At 36.6% G+C, this 16,434-nt stretch overlaps 2 protein-coding genes across 4 annotated transcripts; one reads left to right on the top strand and one right to left on the bottom strand.

The window, feature by feature from the left end:
- Positions 1-1,291: 1,291 nt before the first annotated feature.
- Positions 1,292-3,996, top strand: LOC147292686 (APO protein 4, mitochondrial-like). Of its 3 annotated transcripts, none has more exons than XM_086233362.1 (4): positions 1,292-1,425; positions 1,605-1,691; positions 2,421-2,683; positions 2,859-3,996. In XM_086233362.1, the coding sequence occupies exons 3-4, from the start codon at positions 2,427-2,429 to the stop codon at positions 3,607-3,609; spliced, it is 1,008 nt and encodes a 335-aa protein (XP_086089488.1). In that variant the 5' UTR covers positions 1,292-1,425; positions 1,605-1,691; positions 2,421-2,426; the 3' UTR covers positions 3,610-3,996. The 3 variants fall into 3 exon arrangements, with proteins under 3 accessions (XP_086089488.1, XP_086089487.1, XP_086089489.1); XM_086233361.1 differs by having other exon boundaries at positions 2,416-2,683; positions 2,859-3,995; XM_086233363.1 differs by lacking the exons at positions 1,292-1,425; positions 1,605-1,691 and having other exon boundaries at positions 2,416-2,683.
- Positions 3,997-4,506: 510 nt separating this feature from the next.
- On the bottom strand, positions 4,507-8,489 carry LOC147292685 (pentatricopeptide repeat-containing protein At1g02060, chloroplastic-like). The gene is made up of 4 exons (XM_086232616.1): positions 8,351-8,489; positions 7,702-7,916; positions 5,472-7,592; positions 4,507-4,936 (listed from the first exon to the last, which is right to left on the bottom strand). The coding sequence occupies exons 2-4, from the start codon at positions 7,797-7,799 to the stop codon at positions 4,927-4,929; spliced, it is 2,229 nt and encodes a 742-aa protein (XP_086088742.1). The 5' UTR covers positions 7,800-7,916; positions 8,351-8,489; the 3' UTR covers positions 4,507-4,926.
- Between the last annotated feature and the right edge of the window lie 7,945 nt (positions 8,490-16,434).

Here is a 16,434-nt window from a genome sequence, read left to right as displayed (position 1 = left end):
GATTGCGCACATCTGGATTCGAGAGGGGAACTCACCACTTGCCCCAACACATTGAAATCGAAATCATGGTTCATCAATGTTGTTCTCATTATTGTATGTTAGGTTTATCTTTGAAGTTTGTTTCTTGTCTTTGTGTTAGACGTTTAAGTGTGTTTGTCGGTTGTAGTTTGTGAAATGAAATAAAGGCATTGATTTCTCTTAACTTAGCTTGACATGACACAACCATCACATACTTGCAAAATAATTCACTGAACCAATGACAAAACTATACACTGACTCCACACTCCATCTCATGCACAACACTGTTGCTTCACATGTGAGATTCGAGTATTTGTAAATCCATAAGAGAATCCAATGGGCAAGTTATCATGTTTTTTCCTTATAAATACCAAGGTTTAACTATAAGGTCAGCACATTCACATAACTATCGTTTAGAAATGGCTTCCTCCTCCAAGCAAAGTGTCGGTGAGAGCTCCAAGCAAGGCGTTAGTGAGAGCTCCAAGCAAGGCGCCGGTGAGAGCTCCAAACAACAGTGCGATCAAAGCTTGTGTAAGTGCCTCCCTAACTGTGCTGCACCATTGTGCGATTATTGTTTAATGATGGAGCGTGCAAAAGAACCAAACTGGAGATTCTGCAAGTGTTCGGATGATATTTATGTGTGAATTTTGCATGAGATTGGAGCTCAAGGATCTGGCCAACCACCCAAATCTTCTCTACCAAAGGTTGAACCACCTGCCAGAGCCGAACCACCTGCCAGAGCCCAAACCACCCGTGCTATGCACCTGCGGTAAGAACCCTTCGGTTCAACCATGTGATGAGTGTGAAATCGAACATAAGATCTCAGATTGGTATAATTACGGGGGTTGCAATTCTTCATCATCGGACTCCGAATAAGAAGTTCATTTCATTTTCTGTCATGTCGAATGTAGTTGTTGTGTTTTTTCTTTAAATCATGTGTTGTTCTTGTTTTTTCTTTTAATCATCGTGTTGTTCTTGTTTTTTCTTTAAATCATCGCGTTGTTCTTGTTGTTTATGATTATTGAAGTCCCGATGTTATAAGGCTTATGTTGTTTAATTTATGAAATTTTCTAATTTTAAATATATTCAATATTGACCTTATTTTAAAGATCTCATTAAAATAAGATCAATGATATAATTTTTATAATTATTTAAATTTTAAATTATAAATTAAACTTCACTTAATTAATAATAGCCATATTTTAAATGGGTCACAGCACTATTTATGATTCAAAATGAATTTTGAGTCACAAAAAATAGGTTTTACCATAATGAAAGGCCTAAACTCATACCCAAATCCCAAATCCAAACCCAAATCCTAAACCCAAACATCAAAACCCCAAGTCCACTCTCTCAATCAATAATCTCAGCTGCTCGCACCTCCCATTCAATCATTCATTCGAAAAGGTTATTTTTTTTTTTTTTTTTTGTGTTTTTTTTTTTTTCGTTTGTTTTGGGTTTCAGATTTCAATTTATTGTTCTAAATGGTTTATGGGTTTCAGATTTCAATTTAATGTTTTAAATGGATTATGGGTTTCAAATTAGAGTTGATTCATTTGGTTTTGTTAATGGGATTGTGTGTGCAGGTTGATTTGGTGTACAGGTGTAGTCAACATGCCATCGGAAGAAATACCATTTAAAATTGTTTGATTCCATTCAATCTTTTCAGGAAGGTAATATCTTCTTTCTTCACCTTAATTCCACCTTTTGTGTTAATATATTCTTGTTTTTCATTAATAAATGTTTTACTTTGCGCTAGAGCTTGTACTGTATGTTTTTCTTTGCAAAACTTGAGTATTCTGAAATGAAATTGAGTATTTGGGTTCGATTGAAATCACTGAAACATGCTTCTTGTTTTTTATTTCTTTGTTTTTGTTCACATAGTGGTGCTTGTATGTTATATTGAACCAATGAAAAGAAACTAAATTTTGTAGCTAACTAGCTAAAGATGTGAATGGTGGAATAGTGCTTGTTATTGTATAGGTTCAATTTTTCTTTTTCTTTTGGGTTATGTTTGATTGATTGCATATTTATATCTAATTTATTTCTGATTTGATTAGGTTGATTTTACATATTAGTCTGTAATGCTTGTTATTACACAAACTCAATGATTATAGTTTGCTTTTCTTTTCCCCCTTAAAAGGCATTTTTGTATAAGCTTGGTTGTTCATGGAAATGGGTTATTGTTGTCTATAGAACTGAAGTAGAATTGTAATAGTATCATGAAAATATCAGATAGTTGTTCAGATAGTTGTTTTGTTCTAAAATCATTTCTGAATATGTTATACTTATCTTGACCTTGTTACTTGTTGTTATGTTTTCTGGACTTGACTCATTGGCTTTTGTCTACCCCTTGTGGAGCTGATTTGAGTTTATGTTTGATAAAATTTTGGGTAGAAAAGGAAATTATGGCACTGTGGAAGAAATTGTGCGAGAATTCCAGTTCCAGTTGCAAAATCATGTACAGCTTTTCAAGGCATTACAGCTCAAACAAGGTGGACTTAAGGGAGCTCAGGCCTATGATTCAGAAGAGAATCCAAAACCGGGTTAAGGAGTACCCAGTGAAGGGCATGGTACCCGTGGCCCAGGAGGTCCTTAATTCCCTGAGGTTGCTTATTCAAGGCGTCGCTACCCTCCTCAAAGTGATCCCGGTTATGGCCTGCAAGTAAGTCCTCTACCCACCAAGGTGTGCTTTTTTTAATTCAATGTACTTTCTATGACAGGCTATGATTTTCAAATTAGAGTTAATCTTATGGAACTTCCGTTCTCCCTACTGCTCTAAATGGATAATTTCTGTGACTCAAACGAAAAGACCAATTTTTTCATCCCTACTTTTGCAGGTTCTGTCCAGAAGTATATATAGGCGAGAAAGGCCACTTAATTCAGACTTGTTGTGGTTACAAACATCGTGGCAAGAACCGGGTTCATGAATGGACAATTGGTCGTTTGAATGATGTACTTGTTCCAGTAGAGGCGTTTCACCTGAAGCACATGTTCCAGGATGTTATTAAACACCATCAAAGGTTTGACTTTGAACGTGTTCCTGCAGTTGTTGAGCTATGCTGGCAAGCAGGGGCAAATGATGAAAATCTAATTTCTGGAACTTGGAACTTGGAAAGTGATTCTGTTGGCATTGATGGTGCTGAGTCCTTGTCACCTGATGACCTGATTCTGATTGCCAGTGGAACTTTGAGGGCGTGGGAAATACTTAGAAATGGTGTGGAAAAGTTGTTGATGGTTTATCCAGCAAAAGTCTGTCAACATTGTTCAGAAGTTCATGTTGGGCCATCTGGGCATAAGGCTAGGCTTTATGGAGTTTTTAAGTATGAGAGTTGGCAAGGAACCCACTTTTGGAGAAAGGCAAAAGTAGATGATCTTGTGCCTCCAAAGATTGTATGGCGGCGGCGGCCTCAGGATCCTCCAGTGCTTTTGAACGAAGGTAGGGGATTTTATGGGCATGCTCCAGCAGTAGTAGAACTATGCACACAGGCGGGTGCCATTCCACACTCAAAGTATCATTGTATGATGAAATTGCAGGGTTTAACTGCCCATGTAAATCAAGGTTTGTGTCATCCGAAAGATCAAATGTAAACGTGGTTGGTTCCAAGGTGGGAAATTGAAGCCCAGCGGAAGCTCCCTTATGACCCTCAAATGTATATAGAATGACTTAACTGTGATGGCTGATGATGTAAAGGTGAACTGAATAATGAAGATTCTTTGAACGACCAACCAATTTGTCATGAAGATTGCAGAGTGAAAATGACACATCGTGAAGGAGCACAAAAGAGCTGAGAAGATGTGTAGTTTTGTTTTTGCAGAGGGTTGGTTATTTGGAGGGAAAGTTGTTCCAGAAACAAAGAAGCAAATATGTAGTAGAAAGAGTTAAAACATTGGAAATTAAAACTTAGCCCTCTTGTATTGATGATATTACCTATATAAATAATCAAATTATCCATTGCCTATCTATGCTGAAAACAATTATACACTTTTGTTTGTGTTTTATGTTCTTCCTATAGGGTACTTAACCAGATTTATTGTTGTCTGCTTCACTATTATTATTGAACATGATGTGTTTGATGAAATGTATGTTAATGTTGTTCATTATTTTTAAGGTTTATATTTATGGATTGAAACTTTGAAAGTCTTATAAATCATAATTTTTTGTTATAGTTTTCTTTTTCCCCCCATTTACTTCTCTCCTTTTGTCTCTCCAAGGCCAAAGACTCTTCGCATCTACCATCAGCACCACCATAAGTTGAATTATTCACCGGATAGCAGTTAATAATCTCTCTCGCCCTCAATTTTATTTGTCTCTCAATTCCTCTCTCAATTAGTGATCGTTTTGTTATGGTTTTTGAAGTCTCAGGGGATATAATTCTCCAATTGGTGTAACAGCCCTCAATCTCTCTTACTCTCTCTGTGCTGTTAACTATTAGTCCTTTGAATGTCATCCCATGCACTCATGTAAATGAGAATTACATAAAAATAAGAAAATAACAATGTGATTATATAACCTGAATTGAAAGTTCTCTTGTGGGAGTAATAATAAGGCCTCGTAAATGTCCTTTCGGAGCATACTTTTCTGCTTCCTCACCTCACCCTTTTCTTCATACATCTTCACAGATTTCTCTCTTCTAACAAGCGTTGCAAAATGGTCAAACCAAAAGCTAGCGTCTTCCCAATGACCATCAGGCCTGATAGAATCATCACCTATCCAAGACCTAATACAAATAACCTTAACCAACCTTCCCTTGGTGAGCAGCAGCAGGTATACAAGCTTTTTGTATTGGCGTTGGTTCCTTGAACCCAAGCCAGTATATTGATTTCATAATCAGATGGAGTCTCAACTCATTCCATGCATAATATTCAGTTTCATCAAAAGGCTCTTCAATTTCATCCTTGCCATTCCTATATGCACCTACACAAAGTGATACAAATTTTTAATATAATTTTTTCAACAAACATTATGCACTATTATACAAACACTTCAGATCCTTGGAAATTGTTTCACCATATAGAGAGGTCCACCAAATCACTTCAGATCCTTGGAATTTTTTTTTGGAAGGCATTTTTTATTTTTTTGAAAAGAAAGATACTTTTTATTGATCAAAACTCAAAGCAATATGCGCGAAGGCATTACATCCACAAAAACTAAGTTTAAACCTGCCTAAAGAGTCACAACGCAGAGTCCTGAGTTTGGAACATGACATTCCACACATGGTTCTCAAACCTATTCTGGTGTTCTTCTAGGCTCCTAACTGGTAAACAGGAATTAAATAATTTTGAGTTATGAATTCTTGTATGAGTAACTACATCGACACAAGGCTTATTTTTCATGGACAAAAAAGCACATAAGAATTAGAAGACTTAGAACGATTCATGTGCCTCCAGTACAGAGCTCTCTCTTTCTCTCTCTCAAATTGGAGTGGGTGATAAGTACACAAAAGACTTACAGTTGAGGTCTTGACTTTCCAGATTTGTCCAGCAGCTGCTGTCTTGGCATCCTTTTAGATAAAAACTCAGCTTCAACTGATCTTCCTGCAACCTCTAGGGCAGATTTTAGATAATCCAAGCAGGCCAATTTCTGATAGGCTCCATTCTCAACCAGTTCATAGCAGAGGCCAAATGCTTCTGAAAGTTTATTGATATTACAAAGCCCTACTATAACTTGGTTAAAAATATGAATATCGACCATTTGATGCTTCTGTAGACTAAATTGCAACATTTCACATGCCTCTAACAACTTTCTGCTCTGGCAAAGGAAACCAACCAGCTCTTCCATTTTAATTGAGTATCCATTCTCATGGAGCATTCCTACAATCTCAAATGCTTTATCTCGCAATCCACTACTGAAAAGTAGCCTTACCAGATGTGTTGAGAGACTAATATTTTGTCTAATTTTTCTCTCCAACATTAAAGTAACAAAACTGGCAGATTCACGGGCACAATGCTTTTCTAAAAGTTCTGCAAGTACAGAATGGAAAGTAGGTGTTTTGGGGAGATGAGAGCTCTTCAGCATCTTCTCTATAGTCCGTTGGGCAAGAAGGGGCTTACCCTTCTGCAAGAGGCCATCAATCAAGGATTCATAAATCTCGACATCAGGCACAAAATCCCTTCTAAGCATCAAGACTAAGAGTTCATACCCAGCTTCAAATGTACCTTCCCTACAGTGACCCATGATCAAAGTCTTGAAGGATGGAGGGTCTTGTGTTCCTCTTTTCATTAGCTGCCTAAACACTTCCTCGGCCTTCTTAGTTTTCCCATTACTACATAAATACTCGAAGATAGGTTTATAAGAGGCAACAAGAGGCTTACACCCATCATCACCTGATAAAATTTCTTTCTTTGATAGCTCATCTAACAACTCCTCTGCTCTACTGTAATCCCCTCGTTGACACAAATTCCGTATCAAAACACTATATGTAGCTGAATCTGGGGTGACCCTTAACTCTAACATCTTCGCAAAAACCTTCAATGCTTCATCTACTTTTCCTGCATTGCAGTGTGAATGCATCAATGTGTTGAATGTACACGTATCAGGAGTAAATCCTTCACCGCTCATTGTTCCCACCAAAATCTCTTTTATCTTATCTAGCTTCTGCACTTCACAAAGCCCCTTAATTAGAGTATTGTAAGTAATTCCATTAGGTTTCAACCCTCGACTAGTCATCTCCTCCAAAACACATAAAGCTTCATCAATCTCTCGTTTCATACAATACCCTCTAATCAAGGTCGTATAAGTAACAATATTTGGATTCAAGTCCACACTTCTCTTACTCATACCCTTCACCACATTACGGGCAATATCAACCTTCCCTACTCTACACAACCCATCAACTAGAGTATTATAGGTAATGACATCCGGGTCACATTTAAAACGCGACATTTCTTTGAAAATGCGAAAACCTTCATCCACCATGGAGTTCATACAAAACCCTCTAATCAAAACATTAAATGTATACGTATTCGGTGTAACTCCATACATGCTAAGCATTTCATCATACACATCCTTAGCCATACCAGTCCGACCCTTTTTAAGCAAAATTGACAAAAGACTATTGAATGTAACAACAGAAGGCGATATACCATTCGATTTCATTGTCGTAAAAAGCTTTATAGACTCTTGGAACAGCCCAGCTCGAGCATAGTTCCTCATTAAGCTATTAAAGAAGCGGTCTTCAAGCTTAACTGTCCCATTAGACTTTTTCTCAATCGAAAACAAGAAATTTCGTGCCGCATTGAGATTTCGGGCACGACCCAAGATTTCAAGCATCAAGAAGTAAGATTGGTCAGTGTGAGAGAAACCCATTACCTGCACCCACTTAAAGAATTCAAAGGCTTTGTTAGGGGTTTTGATGAGGTGGAGGGTTTGGAACACAGTGGTCTTGGTCAGAGATGGAGCGAGTGTAGAGAGAGAAGACTCGAGCTCACTCAACCATGGCATGGAGTTGATAAGCCTCGCCATATCTTTAGCCCTTTTGGTTTTTGGTGTGGATGAAGATTTGGGTTTTTGAGCATTGTTCTGTCGTTCTTCATCCTCATCATGGTTCCAGGTTTTCTGAGAAGAATGGCACCTGGGTTTTGAAGAGTAGTCAAAAACAAGCAATATAATGAAGTAATATTTGTCTTTGGCTAGTGAGAAAATGTAGAAAAGAGACGAAAGTAAAGTTTTGAATAGGGCACCTGAGAGAAGGACCAAGTTGACCGTTGGAGTTGAGGATGGGGCTGAACAATGTTTTTGCAAAGACTGCTCGACTCTGAGAAATGGGAATGGCAGACATGGATTTTTCGTTTGGTTGTTTCGTTCTAAGAGTACTTTCTGAAGTTTTACAGTTGGGGAGAAACCCCCATCAAATTGGCCTAATCCCATCAAATTGCATTCCCAGTTCAAATTTGTCCTGCCAAATTACCAATAACAACAAACCAATTAATCCATAATCACTTGATCAAAACCCCATTAATCAAAACAGAAAAACCCTTTAATCAAAAAAGAAAAACCCTTTAATCAAAAAAGAAAAACCCTTTAATCAAAACAGAAAAATCCCATTAACGAAAACCCCATTAATCAAAACCCGAACACCTCGAAACAGAAAAACCCAATTAATCAAAACCCTCACTCAATTGCTCAATTAACAAATAAACACTAACTGAATTGAAACAATTACACAAATACACCCTAATTTCAACCCTAAACCATTAAACCCCAAATCCCAAAATCAAACCCAAAATCCATAATTTCAGAGATGAGATCATGAGAGAGTGAGCGATGAGAGACAGAGATGAGAGAGTGAGATATGAGAGACGAGAAATGAGAGTGAGAGAGATTACATACCTTTTGAAGCCTTGAGCCTGCGACAGAGATATGAGAGTGAGAGATGACAGACGAGAGATGAGAGAGTGAGAAAGATAGGAGATGAAAGAGTGAGAGTCTGCGAGAGTGAGAGAGATGAGTGACAGAGTGAGAGCTGAGAGATGAGAGTGAGCTGGAAGTTATTAACTGATTCGAACGAAACCCTTAAGTTACAAAGGTTTCGTGTGTAGCCGGTTCCACAAACCCAAGAATAGAACCGGCCTCTTGGCCAGTAAAATAAGACACATGGCATTTTAATTTATATATGTATATTTAAATTATCCTGGTCCGGGAACCGAAATGGGTGTAGAACCGAAACTGGAACCCGGGCATTCGGTTTGGTTTTTTTCATGATATCGACCATCAACTTGGTTATTTTTCAATTTTTTTCACTCGATTTGATTCTATTTTTCGGTTTCACTATTATTATGCTCATCCCTAATTGACATAAGAAAAGTGCCAAAAGGCGTGGCACAAATCATTAATTTCTATTTCTATTTTCGTCACATGACTAAAACATAAAGTTTTTTTATTATTTTATTTTCGTATATTGGAAGAATCCTACTTTTACCTAGGGGTAGGAACAGGTCGGGTCGGGCCATTATCGGCCAAACAACCGACCCATCCGACCAACCGAGAGTGATGGATTCTCAAAACCATTATCGGCCCGACTTTGGTGGGTTGGTTGTTGGGTGACAACCGAATTTGTCGATTGATGTCAAGTCAGTTGGTTGAACAACCGACTTTGTTGTACCAATCAAATCTTATGCGTTCCTCTCAAAACCCACCACCTCTCAAATTGCTCATCGCCAAACCCATCTCTCAAATCGCTCATCAAAGGCCACCTTGTCTCGCCAAAAAATGATTAACCCAATAAAATAGAACAGAGCCCAACACAACGCATACAAATTGATTTACAAGTAACTAATATGTGTCTCAGCCATGAGTGTATTCCAACTTCAAAAAGTTAACTCAAAAGCCATATTAAATATGATAATAAAAAGCTAGATCTAAGAGTTTGTATTTCAAACAAAGTGTGAAACCCAAAAATTTTCTAAATTTATTTTGGGATTTTTCTAAATTATTTGGCGGAAAATAGTATTTTTCCACCATGGATTTTAATTTGTGGACCAATTTTGACTAGATTTTTTACCCAAGTTAGACCTTGGAAATGTAGTATTTTTACCCATGGACCCAACAGTGCGAGTCTCGTATTATTCCGAGTCCAAGAGATTATTTTATGGAGCTTTAGTTTTTTGGAATTTTTCCAAGGGTAAATTGGTAATTTGACCCTATAGTTAAATAGTACTAGTCATCCCGAGTCCATAGTATTTTTAGTGGTATTTTTTCGAGTCCCAAGCTATTTTTGAAAAATTTTGAAGATAAGAAAATAAAGAAAGTTAACTCAGTGCCACGTGGCACGTGGCGCGCCATGATTGGACAATGGGCCTTGACCCAAGCCCAACCCATGCCCCTCTCCTTTGGGCTGCATCTTCCCACTTTTTGTTAGAAAGCCCACTATATTTTTTGAAGCCCTAATGACCCAACAAAAAGAATACTCTAGATCCTTTATTTTTGGAATTAAGTAATTCAAAAATAAATTATTTTTGGATATAGATCTTTCCACTAAATCCTAGCCATTCATCCTAAATCAATCATAACCATTTAATCTACCCTCACTTACCTATAAATACTCCTCCCCTCCATCATTTTCATTCACATGAAACTTGAATTCTTAGAGCTTTCTCTAGAATTCCCTCTCTTTTCTAAGTTAGAAAGCTTCTCTCTCTCTCTCTCTCTCTGATCAAATAGAAATTTTTTTATTTTGATCATAACTACAGTTCTGGAGCTCCGATCGATGATCCGCTTTCACTTACACGTTCGTGGCGACGAGCTCTTCGATTCTAGTAGTGTGAAGGCGAGATTTTGGTGGTGTCTTAAGATTGTCATTTTCAAGCTCTATAGATAATTTCTTGATCCCTGTCGAAGTTCTGCTAAATTTTTTGTTAAATTATTCTCTTGTTAATTAGACATTTTTAATCTTGTTACTTAGCAAGTCTAGTAGTACCAAGACTTTGCTCATGGAAATTCTTCAACAGGTAAACGCGTAACCCAACTTGTTTAACAATTATTTATTTAAGTTGTGATTTAAACGAAACGTTGCTTAACTGTTTAACTGAAGTTGGACTAAATAAATATTGAGGTTATATCAGTGGTAACCAAATGACGTGATGACTAAGGTTAATCCATGAGCATACAGGCGTTGGGTACTGAGCTAGAGCTCCCTCAGTTTCCCCATGCACTGACCTAGTCATGTTGTAGGTTCAAATCTGATCAACCTCCTCGACAATAAATTAAAATGAATCTAGAAACCACACGATTTAACATGACTGTTTGCCTCGGGGTGCAAGGTCATGTCGGATTAAGAATTCAGAGAAGCCTAACAGTTACGCTGGTGCCAAACCTCTGAATTATACTTGGTATTAACAGACAAGGTCGAGGGCATCGTCTTGTGCGTTCCTAATAGTTGTTTTCGGACTAAGGACTCCACTTACCAGAAGGAGATCCCACTAACCTCCTGACTTGTTGGTTTTGTAGGGAATGCCTATATCCTTATGATTGAGATATATTTTATGATTGTGTGCTGATCCTACTATTTGGATTGTGTGATTTGGGTTGGTATATAATTGCTTTATCCTTATTGCCTTGTTGAATATTCTGATCAATTTGTAATTTTATGTTTGTATCAATACTTTTTGAATATCTAAATGCACTATAATATGTGAATGTGATACCGTGTTATTATGAACACCGTTTCATGTAATAAACCTAGGTGTTAGTAATTCACACCTAGTAAAGGTATTTACTTGTGTATTTGATAAATAACTAAAATGAACGAGGGCACACTCTAGAATATCACATGAATTCTCGCTTGCTTTATGTGTGACCTTACTTGGCATAATCGGACATCATAATTTGATTAATAATTACTCGGTCATCATGGTAATAAATGTTTGAGAATTATTTGCTATGATTGTGTGCTTTTGCACGTTTTTTAATAAGTTATGTCTTCGGTGTTTCTATAGTCAATGTATGGAGATCTCAATTTTTAATATCAAACCGTTATAGGTCAGATCAACAGGAGATTACGTAGACTCTCTCTGGTATCATTAGACCAACAGAGATGTTTTTGGCCTAGTATCCACTGTAACATCTTTCTAAAAAGTGAATATGTTATTTGACTATGACATAGGGAGACGTTTCTTATTTAGAAATTGTGTTCTCAGCTTGATGAGCCGATTGGACCGAGATTTAGCTTGATGGGCCAGTTGGACCGAGATTCAATTTAATGGGTCGGGTTAGCCGAGGGAGAACTTGTTATGAGATAGTCGACCTGAGAGTAAAAGGCCCCAGTGTGGTGTCCTTGAGTTTCGATCCCCTAAACCTCATGAGGTGGTGATTTACGGATGGGCTAGTCGAATGTCCTTCCGGGGAGGCTAGCCTATGTGGTATTCACCAGGAATGGATACCCTCGCTACCGTATCGATGATTGATTGGATTTCAGTATGGGTAGTTGGTCGTTCGTGTTCGGTAGATGGATTGTGTTTCAATGTAGGGTGACCCAGTGAGCACGTGTTGTAATACAGGCTGTGTTCTCAGGGTTTGGTGACTTTGTGGGCCCAGTTTGGGCAGTATGTTAGCATCTCATGGTTTGACATGTATTTTTGTTTTTTTAATCTACTTCGGATAATTCAGGTACGCATTGTTCATATGCGTGGATTGTGACTTATACTTGTTGAACATGATATATGCTTGTTATGCTGATTATGATATTATGTGATTGTAGATATTGTCATATGTGATGACCTAAATGGTGAATTTCAGGAATGGAGTTTCCAGGGTTGTATTTGGTTATGCGTATGCATGTTTTCCATGAATAATGAATATGTATTGGTAATTTGGTATATGCCTATGCTGTACTGGTTTATCCCATATGAGTTTGCAAAAGCTTACCGGGTCTTCATGTAACCCGGTACACTATTCCACGGTGTAGCGGACTGTTTTGTAGGATAATCATGTTGAGGAAGCAGAGCGAGGAGGGCATGACAGTGAGTGCTTCAGATGACATACTTGTCTTTTTCACTTTGGATTTCAGTTTGTAAAACTGTTTTGTAATTGTGTTAGGCTCATTGAATGGTTTCTAAATCTCTTTCGGAGTTGTGACTAATTATAAGTGACCCCAAGGGGTTGGTCATATTTTACTTTTTTTAAATGAGTCTCAATTTATGTTTGCTGCTAATTCTATCTCTTATCCAACCCAGTTTTCAAAATAAAAAGGCTTTGTTTTGGGAATATTTGGGATTATGACATTAGGGTTTGGTGCTGTAGTCTCGAGTATCTTCAGGATGGGTGACGCTTTGACGTATCTAGATTTTGGGGCATTACAGAATAATGGTATCAGAGCGGCACAATTCTACCGTGAGAATAAAAAATGTTTTCAATTTGTTTCCAGAGTCTTTTCAAAATTCTTGGGTGGGAAACTAAAACGTTTTCAGTGTGTTTTCAAACTTGCATTAATGGGCCTTGTGAAGTTTTTCAAAAGTGTTGTCTGAAGAACTGCCATCGTCTCGCCTGCTCCTCGGAACTTTGGAAAAAGGTATTAAGCTTCCTTGTGATTTGTTTGTTGGTATTTGAATGTGATGCTTCACTTTTTTCTTTGTGAAAGGCGTGAGAGCCTGTTGGGAAATTTATGTTGTTGTGCTTGTTTATTTTACTGTATTAAGGTGTGAACCCTCGTATTTGCACGGATATGGTACCATTGTTGGTACGAGGGACGACTCTGTCGAAAGCTGCTGTTGGAGCCTCGATGCGTGTTGATTGCTTGGATGCAGAATCGAACATCTTTTAAGATAAGTGTAGCATGCTTCAAGAGTTTAATTAGTTTGTTAGTTGTGCTTTGGGCATGGAGAACACGACCTCTGTATTCATGTGATCGAGATTTATTGCTAGAGTTAGGGGAAATGACTGATCACCGAGTTCCCGAAGCTCGATAGCGGATGTTTTGATCTAAGGAATATAGCTTACGCTAGATAGAATGCTAATGAATTGTGTTAGGTACCCTCAATCAAGGAATTAAATTTCAGATTTCGAAGAAATTTCGATAGAAATTTCGAAAATTTTTAAATTTCGACAAAAATTAAACGGAAGCGATGGAAATTGCTTTCAAAATATGAAATTTTTTAATGAAACTTTACCATATGTTTATTTAACATATTATCTACTAAATTGATAAAAAACATTAAAGAAATCAAATTATATAATAGGTTTTATGTGATATATGGTGAATATAATGCGCGCTGGAGCATATACTGTTAAATAAAATTAGTATAATGAATAAACAAAATTAGTATATTCTTTATACTGTATAATTTAATTATACACTAAAATCTAAACCTTAATACTCTATATATTCTATATACCCTAATACTCTTTATACTCTATAATCTATACTTTAAACCCTATATACTCTATATTTTTTAGGATATTAGGTTTTAGGCCCTTTAGGATACTTTTAATTATTTTTTAATATAGAAATGTATTAAAGTTTAAGGTTTAAAATAAGAGTTAATTACACTTACACCCCCTGAGGTTTATCGTTTTTTCACATACACCTAAGGGGGTATAAGTGTAATTAACTCTTAAAATAACTAAACGAAATTCGAAACCTTTTTTTTTTTCTTTCCAATTGCCCAAAGGCCCCAAACACCCCCTCCTTTTTTTTTCAATCTTTCCTTCCTTTTTTCTCATGCCTCTCACCTAGCCAAGCTTTGTCTTCACTAAGTGTAACAACCCAAATTTTGGCTTATGGTAATTTTGTTACTTAAATTTTTCAAATTTGTTTTAAGGTTTATTTAAAGGAATTAAAAAAATTTTTAAATTTATTTTAACTAACTTAGACCTTTGATTATGGTTCTAGAGCTTAGTTGTGTGGAAATGAATTTTAGAAAATGAAAATTCAAAAATTTGGCGATTATTATTTTTTTTAGAATTAAATTATAAGAGTAGGATTTTTCATATTTTTTTTTAAATCAATTTGACTATTTTGAGGTTATAGGAAATTAGTACTCATCAATACGAGTCCGTAGAATTTTTCGGTGAATTATTTGGAGTCTCGAGCTATTTTTGGTGAATTTATGAAGTTGGAGAAAATAGAAAATATGAAATTTTTGATAATTTCAATAAATTTCGATAAATTTCGGTAAATTTCGGTAAATTTTGCCGAAATTTTGAAAATTTTGAAAATTCGTGCAAAATCTTCCCGAAAAATTATTAAACATGTGTTTCGATTTCGGAACCTTAAGAAAATGAAATTTGCTCTCAAATTCCTTAGGGAACGGTGCGTGTGTTTAATTTAGTAGTGAGTTAGATTCATAACATCAGGAACTTTAGGTTTCACGGGATGGTTTACGGTCTCTTGCCCTCTTGGTGCTCAGTTTGACTCTCTCCAGAACTTTCTGGATTCTCTCTCCTCTCCTCTTTCTGGATTTCCCCTATACTTATGTTGGTCAATTTTTGGTATTTAGGAACTTGATTTTTGAGGGTTTAAGGATTTTTGAGGGTTTTCTTTGAAAGTTGGTTTTAGAGTTTGTTCTTGGACTTGTTGGACCATATACACCCCTATATATGAACCCCAAATTGAAGATTAGAATTTAAAAGTTTGAGAAATTATGAGAATTTGTGAAATTTGAGTTTGTACCGCCACTTTGAGCGGCGACGGCGATACCACCCAGCAGTCATTTCGATTATCTAGCATCAATTTGAGTACCCATAATGAATTGGTTATCAATGTTGGATAGGTGGAAGCTACTTGGGTTGACGAAATTTCATTTGGGATATAAATTGGACACTTTTTGGATACCGAAGCTACTCTTGGACGATTTTCTTGATTAAGGTAGGCCACATGCAGGGTTTCATTCGGAATTATGGTTTAATTTGAGAACGTTGGTGTCATAGGTTGGATCGGGAAGGATTGGGAATAGGTTTAAGAGTGTCATAGTTCTAGAGAAAACGATTTCTAACCGTTATGAAGAGCGTGAGTTGGGTAGGACGTTAGGTTTCTTACAGACACACATTTTAATTGTTGTTAAATCGAGACTAATTGTATGTTATTGTTTATTTTATAGGAGAGACAACCGTGACACGTGACGATTCGGTGGAGGATCGAAGCTAGATTTGTCATTTGTGAGTGGATTTTGTCTTTCCGAAATATTTTGCGTATTTTACGAATTTATTCTTTCTTGGTTTATTTGAGTGTGGATTAAATTAAAGGATTTTGGAAATGACCTTGTTTTAAATGATTTATGATTTACAAAGCATACATTGTCATTGTTTAATTAATGTTCTTACCTTGAGTTTTTCATATTATGATATTTTTATTTATATGAGATTGATGCATTTCTTGGTTTTAAGAGTAGCGAGAGTTAAACGATTTCAAACGTGATTTTTATACAAGAAATTATTAGGAATAGATAGATTTCAAGTCTTGAGTAAGCTTTCAGTTGATATTAAAATGAGTAATAATCTTATAGCTGATTTCTCATTTCAAGAGGTTATTTTGCGCGGTTTTGAGACAATACGAATGGTTTTAAAATGCTGTATAAGTGCCCAACTTTGAGATGAGTTTCAGTTAGGTCTTTGGGACCCATCACGGCACACATATAGACTTTGGGCCGTGTGTCGGAATGTCTCACCCTTTGGGGCCCGCTCTGCGTGGATGTACGGCCAGGATATTTGCCCTACCTGTACAAGTGTATGGCCAGTATTTTCGCTCTGCTTGTATAGGTGTATGGCTAGGATTACTTCTTGTTACCCTGGCCGTGTGATGGCCAGGTTTCTAGGTACAAATATAGTGAAATTTCTTTATTTGTTTCCAACATTGGTTACAATATAAATTTTAAGTAAGAGATTTATTTTTATGATTTACCTTGAATCTTGGAGCATGTTGTTTTATGTTACTTATATTTAGAAAGTTTTTAATGAGAAATTTCATCTTGCCTTTATTCTCT

This window comes from Dryas octopetala, chromosome 2 (assembly GCF_963921425.1).
Source record: "Dryas octopetala chromosome 2, drDryOcto1.1, whole genome shotgun sequence".
Lineage (NCBI taxonomy): Eukaryota > Viridiplantae > Streptophyta > Magnoliopsida > Rosales > Rosaceae > Dryas > Dryas octopetala.
Note: the sequence above shows the minus strand (reverse complement) of the source record. Positions and strands in the feature narration are given on the sequence as shown.

Excerpts from the sequence above, each read along its gene's own strand:
- LOC147292686 (XM_086233362.1), top strand. The coding sequence starts at position 2,427 with ATGGCACTGTGGAAGAAATTGTGCGAGAATTCCAGTTCCAGTTGCAAA. Across the intron at positions 2,684-2,858 it reads ATCCCGGTTATGGCCTGCAA|GTTCTGTCCAGAAGTATATA; the intron begins GTAAGTCCTCTA and ends CTACTTTTGCAG.
- LOC147292685 (XM_086232616.1), bottom strand. The coding sequence starts at position 7,799 with ATGTCTGCCATTCCCATTTCTCAGAGTCGAGCAGTCTTTGCAAAAACA. Across the intron at positions 7,593-7,701 it reads CAACTTGGTCCTTCTCTCAG|GTGCCATTCTTCTCAGAAAA; the intron begins GTGCCCTATTCA and ends TTCAAAACCCAG.